The sequence below is a fragment of the Panthera tigris genome, chromosome F3 (genome assembly GCF_018350195.1).
Source record: "Panthera tigris isolate Pti1 chromosome F3, P.tigris_Pti1_mat1.1, whole genome shotgun sequence".
NCBI classification, from domain to species: domain Eukaryota; kingdom Metazoa; phylum Chordata; class Mammalia; order Carnivora; family Felidae; genus Panthera; species Panthera tigris.
The window spans coordinates 26,505,981-26,520,116 of record NC_056678.1 but is presented as its reverse complement, the minus strand read 5'-3'; the positions used below and the strand labels follow the sequence as shown (position 1 = coordinate 26,520,116).

General features: G+C 46.4%; 1 protein-coding gene across 2 annotated transcripts in view; it reads left to right on the top strand.

Moving 5' to 3' along the window:
- Nucleotides 1–12,275, top strand: part of CACNA1E (calcium voltage-gated channel subunit alpha1 E) — a 309,331-nt gene extending 297,056 nt beyond the window's left edge. The window contains exons 44-48 of one of the 2 annotated variants that reach the window (XM_042976069.1): nt 203–314; nt 3,632–3,760; nt 4,787–4,967; nt 5,992–6,182; nt 7,648–12,275. In XM_042976069.1, the coding sequence (XP_042832003.1) occupies nt 203–314; nt 3,632–3,760; nt 4,787–4,967; nt 5,992–6,182; nt 7,648–8,190 (1,156 nt within the window). In that variant the 3' untranslated portion in view covers nt 8,191–12,275. The remainder of the gene's footprint in view (nt 1–202; nt 315–3,631; nt 3,761–4,786; nt 4,968–5,991; nt 6,183–7,647) is intronic. The other variant, XM_042976070.1, reaches the window with a different exon arrangement.
- The last annotated feature ends 1,861 nt before the right edge of the window (nt 12,276–14,136 follow it).

Below are 14,136 nucleotides of genomic sequence, written 5' to 3'. Positions count from 1 at the left end.
TTTTTTTTTTTTCACTTTTTTATTCTAGGGTCCAGCTGCCTGTCAGTTACCAGGCTTACAAGCCAGCCAGTTTTAAAGGGTGTTACCCTTGGTGGGAAGGAAGTCTTGTCTGGGGTGGGAATTAATAGTGGTGCCTATGACATGGCTTTCTCTCTTTTTCTCTCATGTACACATTACCTCCTACTTTGCCATTGCTTTTCAGGAGTGGCCGTAGTGGATACCCTTCGATGAGTCCGCTCTCCCCCCAGGAAATATTCCAGTTGGCTTGTATGGACCCAGCCGATGATGGACAGTTTCAGGAACAGCAGTCTCTGGTGAATGAATGAGTTACATGACCTCAAAAATCTTTCCTTGGTTTCCTGATCCCTCCCATTCTCATTTCCAAATTTTATTTCATAGCTATGGTTTATCAGGAAAACCCTTTCCAATAGTCCTGCCAGTTAGTTACCCCAGGAGTTTCCTGCTGTCTCTCCTTTCATAGCTGAATTTTTGATGTTCTGTGACAAATGCTTCCTCTGCAGATTTTACAATCCCAGAGGCGCCTTACCTACTGCAGGAACTTACACTGCTTCAGGCCAAACCTTCTTAACTTATGCCTGTAGGCAGCAAATGTAGAAGCAAGAATCAAAATCTTGCCTTGGATATGGGGCCTTAGGATGGACCGTCAGAATCAATGGCACCAAATGGACAGCTTAGTGTAGCCAGGTACTGCTTCTGGGAACACAGGAATACCCTACACCAGCCCTTGGGAGACACCCTGCTCCTGGATCACTCGGGAGCACATGTGAGTGACCGGCTGTCAGCCAAGAGTTACAGAACAATCTCTTACCTCTTTTCTGTGTGTCCCTTTGGGTCACAATTCTACCAGCCAAGTACATTCTAAGAGGTCCCTAAAATCCTTCCCATAAGCCTAGAGTTTTGTTTTTGTTTTAATGTTTGAGAGAGCGAAAACGGGGTAAGGACAAGAGAGATGGAGACACAGAATCCAAAGCAGGCTTCAGGCTCTGAGCTGTCAGCACAGAGCCTGATGCGGGGCTCAAACCCTCATGTGTGAGGTCATGACCTGAGCCAAAGTGGGACGCTTAAGCACATGAGCCACCCAGGTGCCCCAAGCCTATAGTTTTTTATTAGCATAAATGATAAAATTCCTGAGAAACCTCTTGAGTCAAGTTTAAGCTTGGAGAAGAGGGGGCACACTGACCTTTAGATTTTGCTAATACAAAGCTAACATGTGATTTCCAATGATAATAGACTTTACCATTATCCTTAGTTCAGGAGTCATCAGATCAGGTTCCTTCCTGAGCTTAGAATTAAACCCCAAGTGTTCATTGGCCTGGGAAGAAAAAGACAAAACCCAACATTTGCAAAAGTCCATATAGACAGCTTATAGTAAGTTCTATGCCATTTTGATTATAATTCATCTGTTTTTTCTCTCCCCTTCTCTCCTGACCCCTCTCCACTGCTACCGTGCACCTCAGAGCCATCCTAGATGGATGATGTGGGTGAAATGTGGGACTGATCTGTTTATGGAGTGCATGTCTGCTGGCATGAGTACCCTCAGAGCAGGGCAAAACCCTTTGGTAGCTCAAATGGGTGATTCCGTCTCCAGTGACTGCAGAGACAGGGAATTCTGCGTCGCTGTGTTTGGGAGACAGCTAGACCAGACCCTCGCATGGTATGAGTGCCTTAGGTGTTCTTGGTAAGGTAGGCAGGAAGCCTTGAACGAATTTCCTGCCTTTCTTTGTGAGGAATTTAGTACCATGGACTAATTGGTACAGATAGTTTGATTCTTAAAAGTGCCTCTCAGCATTTTACAGCTTGTCTGCCTCATGATGCATCTGGCTAGGAAAATCTCAATAATGTGTCCTTTCTTTCACAAGGAGGCTTTCTTTATTACATCATTATTTCTGTGGGTTCCCCAGGGCTGAGCCGTAGTGCCAGGACTTTTTGGATATGTGTTCATCTCATTGTCAGTGCTGGTGTCTGTAATTCAGTTCAGGTGTCAGCCCATGCTATACTCTCACCACTGTGTACTCCTGCCCATCCCTTGGGGCCCCCTGCTCCACGTCCAGAGGCGTGGCCATGATTTGTGCGTGTGTCTTAACACTACCTCTCACACCCCACAGCCTGTAGTGTTGTTACCACGTCTGTTTCAAGTCGGACCTGTGTGCTTTATAAAGCATGTACTACAAACACTATAATTCCCTCAAGTGCACGTATCACATGTCCTAGGAAGGCAGTCCTCCCATTCACCCCAGTAACCACCCAGCCACAGGGTCTTGGGCACGCTTCCTTCAGCAGTGCCCTATTCAGACAACTAGGTTGTTAAGGTATAATTTCCTAAATATAAAATAGCTTTTTTTTTCTGGTTTATAATCTCCAGATGTCCAGGATATTTCTAGGTCTCTTTGGTGGCCATGTAAACATTTCCAAGGCAGCCCTACCCTTTATGCAATGACAGTAGCTATCTGTATAGATCACGTACATTTGCCAAACTAACATTCTTTAGCCAGGAAAAAAGTTGCACAGAGACTTAGAAGGGTGGATTGGAAATCTCTAATTCTCTAGAGTGGCACAGCCCAGTATAACAGCCACTACCCACATGTGGCAGGTGAACATTTGAAATGTACTAGTCCAGACTGAGATGTGCGATAGGTAGACTTGGTGCAAAAAAAAAAAAAAAAAAAAAAAAAGTGAAATATCTTCATTTTTTAGATTGATTACATGTTGACATGAGAATATTTGGATATATTGGATTAAATAAAACACACTGTTTGATAAAACTACTCTTTTAAATGTAGTTACTAGGAAATTTAAAATTACATAGGTAGTTTGGATTATATCGGACTCTGCTAGTTTAGAGCATCCCTGACAGCATCACCTACCACATTTTTCAAATGGTTTCAATCTTAGGAAAGCTCTCAGCTAACAAAATCATGTCTTAAGGTTTGAGATGATATATTTGACACCAGAAATTGGTGACTTTCCTTAGAGTAGGAATTTCTATTTGTTTATTTTTCTTAATTTTATCTATTTATTTTGAGAGAGAAAGAGAGTACAAGCAGGGGAGGGCCTGAGAGAGAGGGAATCTGAAGCAGGCTCCCTACCAACAGCTCAGAGCCTGAAGCGGGGCTCAAACTCACGAACCGTGAGATCATGACCTGAGCCAAAACCAAGAGTTGGACGCTTAACTGACTGAGCCACCCAGGCGCCCCCAGTAATTTCTATTTAGTTGATAAATAGGCTTATTCTTTTAATCTGAGGAAGCCAACGCTACCAACTCTCAAAAAGTAGACTTCACATATCTAAGAAGTATTATGACTCATAATACTTTACAGAGCTATACAATCTGAAACATTGCTTAGTAGTAAATAAAAGTGATAAATACTAGACTAGGAAAGGTAATCTTTACCTTTTAATCCCAGGTAGAGCTTTCTGTTTGGGACATCTGGTATACCACATGTACATACATAAATGGACACATATATACACATACAACTGAGACCATAAAGATGCAAGTCTGTCTTCTAAAAGCCATTTTTGTTATGGAGGAGGCAGAATCATCCACTGGAGGTGAGAAGCAATGAGATGGAACCAAGTCCCACAAGCGTGGCTGTGTGTTTATTTCCAGGAGCCAGAGGTTAGTGAATTAAAAAGCGTGCAGTCCTCTAACCATGGCATCTACCTTCCTTCGGACACCCAGGAGCATACGGGATCTGGGAGGGCATCCTCTATGCCACGCCTGACTGTGGATCCCCAGGTAAAAAGCTATCACCACCTACCCTATGCAGTGGCATCCTGGGCTGTATTGAATTGGTGGGTTATGAAAAAAACATCTGATATTATCAGGTGAGCTCTTGACTTGCCCCCATCCCTTCCCTACAAGAAAAATCTGGCTCATGGGCCATCTTTAATAGAGCCTACTCCTCCACAGTGTGTTTTCAAGGAAGCCCTAACCATAACAGTCTAGCCAGCAAAATGGTATAACTCCTTCTGGATGGGATCAACATTCTCAAGACTCAACCAGCCATGCAAGAAATATTTTACAGGATTTTCCCTGTGTATTTTTCCTTTTCTCCTTTCCTGGTTCCCCCAGCACATATGCAATTACGTACACACACAGCTCTGTGTCAGGACTGTCTGTCCTAACCAGTGCAGGCCACGCCTCATTTGTCTGTTTTCCTGGCTTCTTTTTTTCTGTCTGTCTGTCTCACATCAAGTTTTGACAGAGACAAGAAGTTTTTGTGGATCTGTTTTAACATCTGTGGCAAATCAAAAATGCCAGAGTTTAAGGTGGGACTAGGATGGAACCCATGATAGAGAGCAGTTCAATCTTAGATGCTGCCCAGTGACAGGCTCTCCTAAGCTCTCAGGCTACATGGCAGGGCCTTCTCTGGCGAGGGGAAATAATAAAAGGCAAAGCTGTGCTTCTTGTGTGGTGCAGACTTTTTTTGACAATTGCCTTCACATATTCCAAGGTTCACTGCAGGTCCTGGCTGAGTTCTTCTGGTAAATGGCTGTATGGGAAGCTTACCCTGTATACTCAGCTGCTTGCTTTCCTGAGCACGAAGAAAAGACCCTAGTTAAGTCTCAATATCTGTGTTAATATAGCATAAGACACTTTCTGGAACAGCCTCCTTCAGCTCAGGTCTGAGCAAGAGGGATTCAAGGGAAGTTATGCTTTGCAATGTTCAATAATTTCTATCTCACTTCTTCCCTAATTTTAGAACCTTCCAGTAATTAATCCAGATTTTGTGTTCCTCTGGGGGGGGGTTCACGTTTCCAGGTGGTGACAGACCCTAGCTCCATGAGACGCTCATTTTCCACCATTCGGGATAAGCGTTCAAATTCCTCATGGTTGGAGGAATTCTCTATGGAGAGAAGCAGTGAAAACACCTACAAGTCACGTCGCCGGAGTTACCACTCCTCCCTGAGACTGTCAGCTCATCGCCTGAATTCTGACTCAGGTGAAGGGGTCTTCACTGTTCACCTCTTTTCAGGCTCCCGCCCTGACGACCAATTCTGGCAAGAACTGAAAATCACTGGAACAGGATTCAGATAAGGATGCAGGTTGAGGAGAGTGAGGGAAGGAAGAACACTCATGACCAGAAGTGGCTTCCCTTTGTGACTTATCCCAAAATGAAGTCCTCTATATTCATCATAAAGGCTGAAATTTCTTTCTTTCAGAGTAGGGCTATAGAAATCATTAAAATGTATAGCGTTATTAAAGCAATTATGTTGTATACCTGAAACTAATTTAACCTTGTATTTCAGTTATATTTCAATAATAAAAAAAATTGAGATTTTCAAATGTCCTTCTGCAAAACCCCTGGGGTTTGCTAGGGGGCCTCTAATATATTCCTGGCAGGGTCTGGGCTCTCACCTCCAACTCCACTTCAACTTCGATAGTGTTACCTGGAATTGTTTTAGGTATTTGAGTTTCATTTTTTGTTTTTTGTGTGTGTTTTTTTGTTTTGTTTTAAGGAAAAGGGTCATACTGATAACAATCATTAGCAAATCATTAGTCTACTTCAAACGCTGTTTTGCTAGATGAGGAAACAGATATTAAAAAGCAGTGACATGCCTGTAGCATAGGGCCAGTAATTCACAGAAATGGGACTAGAAGCCCTCAATGGGACTGAAACCCTTTGACCTCCATCCCTTCTACTGGTGCCATCTTGCCCCCCAAAAGTTACACACCCATGTTTAGGACGTAGAGAATTCCTGGGCCAGGGTGTTGGCAAAGATTCTATCTTAATTGTGTCTAGGGTTAACAGAAGCAGAAGAGAACCAATTGCATCCTTTGGCCTATGTGTCTGCACACTTACCTCTTCACAAAGGGTAGTTTTCCAACCTTTCCCTCCTGCCTCTGACATGCCTGGAGAAGCTGGGGTTCTTTAGGGGCTCAGTCCCAGGCTATATGACATCTCTTTATGTTCAGAGGCCAGTATGGGTAGAGTTGTGATCAGATGCTTTTGTCTTCTCTCCCAGGCCACAAGTCTGACACCCACCGCTCAGGGGGCAGAGAGCGGGGACGGTCAAAAGAGCGAAAGCATCTTCTCTCTCCCGATGTCTCCCGCTGCAACTCAGAGGAGCGAGGGACCCAGGCTGACTGGGAGTCCCCCGAGCGCCATGAGTCCAGGTCTCCCAGCGAGGGCAGGTCACAGACCCCCAACAGACAGGTGAGCATGGAGAGGAAGTAGAGCCTCTAGAAAGATAGGGAGGAGTGGTCTGTTAACATTAGGTGCAAAATATGGGCACCCACACAGACCTTGGTTTCACAGGAAACTATATCCATTGTGCGCAGAAGTTAGCTACTCATGCTTGTGTACTTACAAAGGATAGGAATTCACAGAAAACCAGATAGTTCCCCCAAGAAAGACAATGGTATTGAGAAGTCATTCCATCTCAGTCCTCAGAACCCAGAGGTACAAAGTCCCAACAAATACGTGCATGAATGTCTCAGCCAGATTTAGGAGGAAAAGATCACCTTTAGCCAGAAAAATTTCTTTGACCAATTACATGATCCTAAGTATTAGTTAGAATGGTGATTCATCCCTCAGCACAGGATTTATAAGTTGGATCAGTTCAACCTTACTGACCTAGCTTCCAGCCATCGCAAGAAGACCACCTTCTTCTTCCAGACTATTGTTGAAACACCATCCTTTGCCTAAAAAACAACTACCCGAGCTATGTGAAAACATGCTCTAGCCCTGCTCTCCTCCTCCCAGCCCTACCATGGGTGTCAGAGCCCAGATGGGAGATCCAGTCAACAGCAGTGAGCAGAGGGGAGGAGGAGGGGCTAATAGAGAATTTTAGAGGCAGTGGAGAACTTTCTTCTAGAGTAGTGGCTTTCAAATTTCAGTGCAGAACATAATCACCAAAGCATAGCCTTGGGGCCTAAAGCATTCTACTTCAGTAGTGAGACCAGCTAGAAAGGGAAACCCATAAGTCTGCAGTTGAAAGGACCCCTTTTTCCCCAAGAGTTTCTGAGCAGGTGGCTCATGGGTCACACCTACCTTGAGAAACACCTTCCAGAAAGTCCGTTTACTGGCACTGGGCTCAGGGACCCTTGGGAATAAATAGGTGAGCAGGTCACGTAAGGTCTGAGGAAGCAGCTGGTCATGTGGGTGAGTTAACATCAGCAAGCCACTGAAGACGCGAAGGCAAAAGTGAAGAGGAGGGAAGGTGTTTGCCATTCCTTCAGATCCACTTCCCAAGAAGGATTTCCCAGACACCAACCCTAGAGCATTCATTCACCTTTCCTGTAAGTGGTCTTTCTGAAAAGTCCCAAGGCTTTCTTTGGTGAGCCACTTGTAACATACATAGAGCTTCCAGATCTTCGCTACTTGAAGGGTTTGTCGCATGGTCCGGCACCTGGGAGCTTGTTAGAAGTGCAGAGTCTCAGGCCTCAGCTGCAGTTTAAATGGACCTGCCCTGGCCTATGTGGCAGAGACTCCTCAGTCTCAGTTAATCCCTGCATTCCTAGGGGAAGGGACTTGCAGATGGGACCCCAACTCAGCCCTCCCTCCCCCAGAGCCCAGACTCCACAGGCTCTCTGTCAGAAGGGTTAGGGGCTGTAACAGGGCCGCAAGTAGGGATCAGGCCCAGCCCCGTCTAACATGCCATGTCTGTCCCACTGCACAGGGCACGGGTTCCCTGAGTGAGAGCTCCATCCCCTCCATCTCTGACACCAGCACTCCAAGACGAAGTCGCCGGCAGCTCCCGCCCGTGCCACCAAAGCCTCGGCCCCTCCTTTCCTACAGCTCCCTGATTCGACACACCGGGAGCATGTCTCCACCGGCTGATGGAAGCGAGGGTGGCTCTCCTCTGGCCTCCCAAGCCCTGGAGAGCCCTGAGGCCGGCCTGGCAGAGTCTTCCAGCTCCCGGCACGTACAGCAGGGTCAGCACGCCTCCCCACAGCGCTACATCTCCGAGCCCTACCTGGCCCTGCACGAAGACTCCCACGCCTCGGACTGTGGCGAGGAGGAGACGCTCACCTTCGAAGCAGCTGTGGCCACCAGCCTGGGCCGCTCCAACACCATCGGCTCGGCCCCACCGCTGCGGCACAGCTGGCAGATGCCCAATGGGCACTATCGACGGCGGAGGCGCGGGGGGCCCGGGCCAGGTGTGATGTGTGGGGCTGTCAGCGACCTCCTGAGTGACACGGAAGAGGACGACAAGTGCTAGAGGCTGCTCCCCCCTCCGATGCATGCTCTTCTCTCACACGGAGAAAACCAGGACCGAATTGGGAAGCCAGTGCTGCCCGGGGGGGGAGGAAGAGGGAGGAGGAAGAGAGAAGGACACCATGCATTATTGGACAAGACGAAGGAAAGGACCCAAGGAAAACCAGTCGAACGTGCCCGATTGCTTTACTTCCCTTTGCAAGATGGGCACTGCCATAGTTTTGCCTCTTTGCTGGGGAAAGGAAATACAAGAACACAGAGGGTTATTCCCACGGCAGAAGGGACGTGAGGATGGCTTTGCTTCCCCTTGCCCCTTCCCACTTTTCTCTAAGCCGTGGAGGGATGGAGCTGGCCTGTGTCTACGCCCCTTGCCCTGAAAAGCCTGGAAGATTTTTCTGGCTCTTAACTGGGGAGTCGTGGAGGCCACAGGAGAGGAACCTCCTCCCTCACCAGCTCTTGCTCCCCGGCCAGCACCACTGCCATCAGGGCAACCGCAACAGCATCTCATGCATTACCCTCTGGCTTGCTTCCCCCAAAGAAGCACAGGCTAAGTTTAGGAGCCTTGGATGCCAAGGATAGGAGGCAAGGAGGGAGGGAAAAGCTGAAGTGGAACAAGGGGTCAGGGTGCCGTGGCAGCAGCAGCAAGGGCTGGTCTGGGTGAGCAAAGCCATAGTCCAGCAGCCCAGACCACAGGGGAGAGACTCAGAGAGATGATGAATGGGTGATGTTGGGGCAACAGTCCTGTCTCTTGGAAGCCTGTCACCCACTCAGTAGGTGCTGCATTAGGGTAGGCCAGGGAGGTCCCTCAGGCTCCACAGAGGTCCCTGACGCTCCAGGAAGGGTGATATTTTAAAAGCATTTAACCCCTCTGGCCAGCGCACCAGCTGGTGTGAGCAGAGTTTCAGCCTTCCTGCTGGGGCCCCGTGCTCTGCCAGGCCTTAGCCCTGCAAATGCTGGTCATAAGGGATCCCTGAGGGGGGTGGGGGCCATTTAAGGCACAGTCTGTTTTCCAACCAGTCTAGAAGAACGTGGAACAGTCCTACAGTTGTATCAGCACATACAGCCGAATGTCAACCTAGACTCTGGCCCAGGAGCCCGCGGGCCTCTCTGCCAGTCCCTGACCAGGCAGCACACATAAACCCAAGGTGGGCCCTACATCACCTGGTAGAGACTTCTAGAGAGAGAGGAAAGGCAGACAGATTGAAATGAGAAGCTTCCATGGGAGCATCAGTGTGAGTTTGCTGAGGACCTCCTGGGAGGAGGGGCCCTTGGTCTGGCAGCTTCCTCAGCCAGCTTGTGCTTAAGGGTCAGTTTGGCATGATACTTGGAAGGTGATCAGTAAATATACCTCAGCTTAGACCTGGGCTGCTCCTCCTAGCAAAGCAGGCTCTGACGGGGCCTCATCACATCATGTGATGAGACTGGGCTTTACCCCTCCCCAGAGTAAGAGCTGGGCAGAAGACAGCCTCAGGCCACTGTGTCCTTCTTAACTCCCCAATCTCAGAAGCATTACGAAAAAGAGAGCCTTTCTTGGCTAATCCGTGCTCCTCTTGTTTCGACTGTCCATTCAGGGAAGCACATCACTCTCTTTATCTGGTGGAATGCACCGTTCCCTTCACTTCCTCCCTGGGCTCATCACAGTAAGGAGAAGGATCCCCGGAGAAGGGCACCAGGCAGGGCTTTCCCTGCTCCACCAGGAGCAGATGGGGCTTGCCTCGCAGGACCCTCCCCTGGCCTGACATCACAGTGGACAAACACTCTTTTTTATCTTCCTCCAGCCAAAACAGACTCCACCTCTTGGGTAGGAGAAGTTAGGGGCTGTTGTTTTTCTTAGAAGGAGCCTCCTTTTACTTATGAAGCTTTTTGTTTGTTTTGGTTGAAATGGAACTAAGGAGTAGTTGCATCAACCCCGAAAAGCCAAATACAATCACGTGGCTGCAGGATCATTTGTGATGGCTCTGCCTTCTCTTCTAGATATTGATGTAGCTTCATGACCCACGGTCAGCCCCTCCGATCAAAGGACTCCCAGGGCAGGAGACCAGTGAGGCAGAACATAAGCTGCCTCCTCTCAGACCTTCCGCTCACTTTCATTTTCCTCTCCCGCTGAGCACTTGTGTACTCGGGAGTAGCTAGCAATGTGAACATGACCGTGGAACGCCCCGATCCTAACAGGCATGCACTTTACACAAGACTCAGGCGCTGGGCCTCATAGTGTGGTAAAGGTTTCCTCTGCTCAGCATCATTTCGTGCCAAAGTGCTGCTGTGGGCTGCTTTCTGTGCACAAAATTGCTTTCTTCCACCTCAGAAATGCAGCTTTCCCTGGGGACAGGCCCACAACAGGACAGCCGTTCTGAGTCAGCAAGTCTATTGCATTGTGTTTTGAGAAAAGGAATTGAAGCGATATCTTAAGCCATTTCAACAGCAGGAGAAATTTGGGCTGGCAGAGCAATTACCAGAAATGGAATTTGCCTGTAAACCACATTACGAACACTAAATTTACCATGCCAGGAAACCTTCCTGGACACCTGAACTCCTTAAACCCTTATACACACAAGAATTTGAGTCTTAAACGAAGTGCTGTAAAGCCCTGTAGATGCAGTCTCCCGACCAACCACCTGCGTTTTTCTAGATCAGTTTCCCCTGACCAAGAAATTGGGTTTCTTCTCCCTTAGCCTGCATTTATCTTTCCATTAAGACCAGAAAATAAAAGACAGTCTTCAGTTAAGTCACAGAACTCATTATCATAATCTTCTAACCATTTCCTTCTGCCTGTTGATAAGTATGAACTCTCACCTTCCCTCTAATAGTTGACCAGGACATCCCTTCCTACTTATCAGATTCTGCCTCTTCTCTTTCCCTTGTAAAGCAGCCCCTTGAGATCTCAAAACATGTGCTTCTCTTTGGATTAAAAAAGTATGGCAGCATCTCAAGAAATGCCAAGCAAACTGGGAACACTATCAGTGTTTCAGACACTCCGTGTTATCAGACTTCGTACTGCAGGTCCCCTCAGAAGAATCTTTATATATCCAGTTTCCCTTGCTAATATTAGTCTTCAGCATCCTCTCAAAACAAAGAAGTAATGAGGGAGAGAGGAAGGGGAAAAAAAAGAAGGAAAAGAAACCAAGGTGGAGAGATAGTCTATGTCTGTGTTTAGATACTCCTCTCTTCACTTACAGCTCCAGGCAGACTTCTAGTAACAAACTCACGTGTCTCCCTCTCTCAATCCCCATGAGGTCAGAATGCCAGTCGGCCTTCAGACATAGGAGTAGAGCTCTAGGTTAAGAGGCTCTGTGAACCAGGGTCAGGATAGAATTACCTCCACTATAAAGAGGGTGTACCCTTGAATGTCCCCCCCAGGGTCAACATAAGCCATGAACACAACTGCCCAATGTGGATCTATCCCTTCTTCTAGCTGAGGAATCAGTTTCTATTCTGGGCTTCACTTCTGCTCACTACTCACTGTCCCTACAGGGTACTGAAATCACAGACATTTCTCTGAAGCTGAAATCCAGATGTTCTGGATTTTGCGCTCTCTTGACTCTGGGACCACAAAAAGACAACCCCGTATCCCACCATTCAGCCGGCATCTTCTTTCCATACACACATCCACCTCTCCTACAACCTTTGTGATGAGCCTGTCTCTTGCCTTCTATTCTCCTATCCCAGCCCTTGCTCTGCTGCATGTTAGCACTGACCCAACTCCTGAGATGGTTAAATTCACCTAGTCCAGGCTTGTTTGTTGACGCGCCTGCCTCTGCTGTGGGGGAATGCTTTGATCTCATGAAAATGGTTGGGGACTCACCAGGTGATACTCACAAGGTGATCTGAAACAGTATAAGGTGCAGTACTATTGGGGCATGATGGGGATATGAAATGTCTGCATACTCAATGAAAGCCTACTGCAGGCAAATTAGGTCTCTCCTGGCATAATAGAACAAAATTTAATAATTTTGGTTTTTTTTTTTAAAGAAAGTTCTCAATTTTTCATTACATCCTATTTCTAAAGCCTGTTCTGGATGTCTCATTTTTGGACAGAGTTTGTCTTTAGTAGGTTGAGCCAAGGATACATGGAGATTCATTTCTCAGCTAAGCTATAATAAATATTATGAGGTCATATAAAGAAAAGGTATATGTGTAGCAGGCAGGGAGCAGATAGTCCTCTACCTTGGAGGGACTTTGTGAAACTTGAAGGTTAAGGAATTTTCACCCTTTTATTTTTTTGAATCAGTTTCATGTTTGTTATGATGTGAGACCTTCAAAGGCATGGTGCCAGTGTGCACAAAGATCATGGTGAGGAGAGGCATTTCCATGCCTTGGGGTAGCCTCTTCCTCATCAGATTCTCCCTTCCTGTCCATTCTTCCTCCCTAGATTCCCAGGCCTTGAGCATTGTCTGAGAGGTTTAGGTGAGGTCATTGTAAGGCAAGATAAAAGAGAGAAGTGGTCCCCCTGCAAGTGGCCAGTTGGAGTGTCATGTTTTAATTCCAGACAAGAGCCCCACAAGGAATCAGGTCTAGGTTTGGATAAATCAATCTTCATACTGAGACTCTTAATTTAATAAAAGCCAAACAGAATTAACTCAGGACTTAGGACCTAACCTTTACATGACAGGATCAGAAGAGATGCCACATTAATGAGTGCTGCCTGTATTTGCAGCTCTTTCTGTCTTTAGTTTTCTCTTCGGCGAACCACCCAGTATATTGTAGCCATTTATCCCAACGGAGCCCCAGCTGATGGCTTCTCTGCTGGTTGCAGTAGCAGGCTTAGCTAATGACAGCTGAGGTGATCGGTCAGCCATCATGTGCTGACTGACCCTCATTCAGTCAGAAGAACACAGACATACCACATGGGGGATTGGATAAAAAACTGAAAACAGAAAGAACTATCTTTGGTTTCTGATGGCCATCTTTTTCTTCCCTTAAATCCTTCCTGCTTTGACCCTCTGATGCTTAGGCATCCTGGAGAAATCACTCCAAGCCAAAGATAACAGATCCATAGATTGTCCCAGCCTACCCAAAGGGCCTGGAAAGCTTCGCTTAACAAAACTCAAGCCAGTTGGTAGAGAAATATGAATGAGACTCACACAGAGTCTAATGGAGAGCTGGGGTGCCTCCAAACTGCCCTTCTATTTTTGTAGTCTTCTTCCTTCTGCTCCCTTCCCTCATGATAAAAATGGGGAGAAAGGGACATTGACCCTTTAGACATTGACTCTCAAGGGGTCATTGTCTATGTCCAAAGGGACATTGACCCTCAAGAAAGGTATCTTGACCTAAATGCAAATGATTTTATAATAAGCCATGCTACTATGTAAATACATTATTGAGGCTTGAATTCTTATTTCTGGGGGTATGAAAGAGTTGAGCAAATCTGATTTTAAAAATGGTAAGGGGATCTATGTTTATTTTTATTTGGTATCTTTTTGTTTGGATTTTTTGTAACAGACCTGCTCTAGAATAACAATGAAGGATAAATATGTGCTCTGCAGTGTTTCTGAATCAGCTTCTAATTAATTTCCATCAAACTTAATATATTTAAACCAAAAATCTGAGGTTATATAGTACCAGTTCCCTCTTCTCTGTTTCTTTTGTCTTTCTTCTCCTTCTAAGTCAGTCTCTGTCTCTTGTTTCTAGGGACATAAAATGTAACCTACATTAATGTAAAGTTTCCTGAAAACTTCAGTGAGAGCCAAGGAAAGAATAGAATGAATATAGATTTTTTTCCCCAGTACATCTTTAATCAATAAGTAGGAAATTTAGGTCTTGAGAAGATAAAATGTTTAAGAGTATGGTAATCTGGAAATGAAAATTATTGGGGGTCAAAAATAATTCTATTTCAGCCTTCCATACTAGTGCCTTCAGCAAGGGTATTGCATCTACATGCTTTATTTCCCTCACTAGGAAAATTGAAATACTAAAGCTTGGCTAATTAATGGGTGTGTCATAGTGTTTGTAA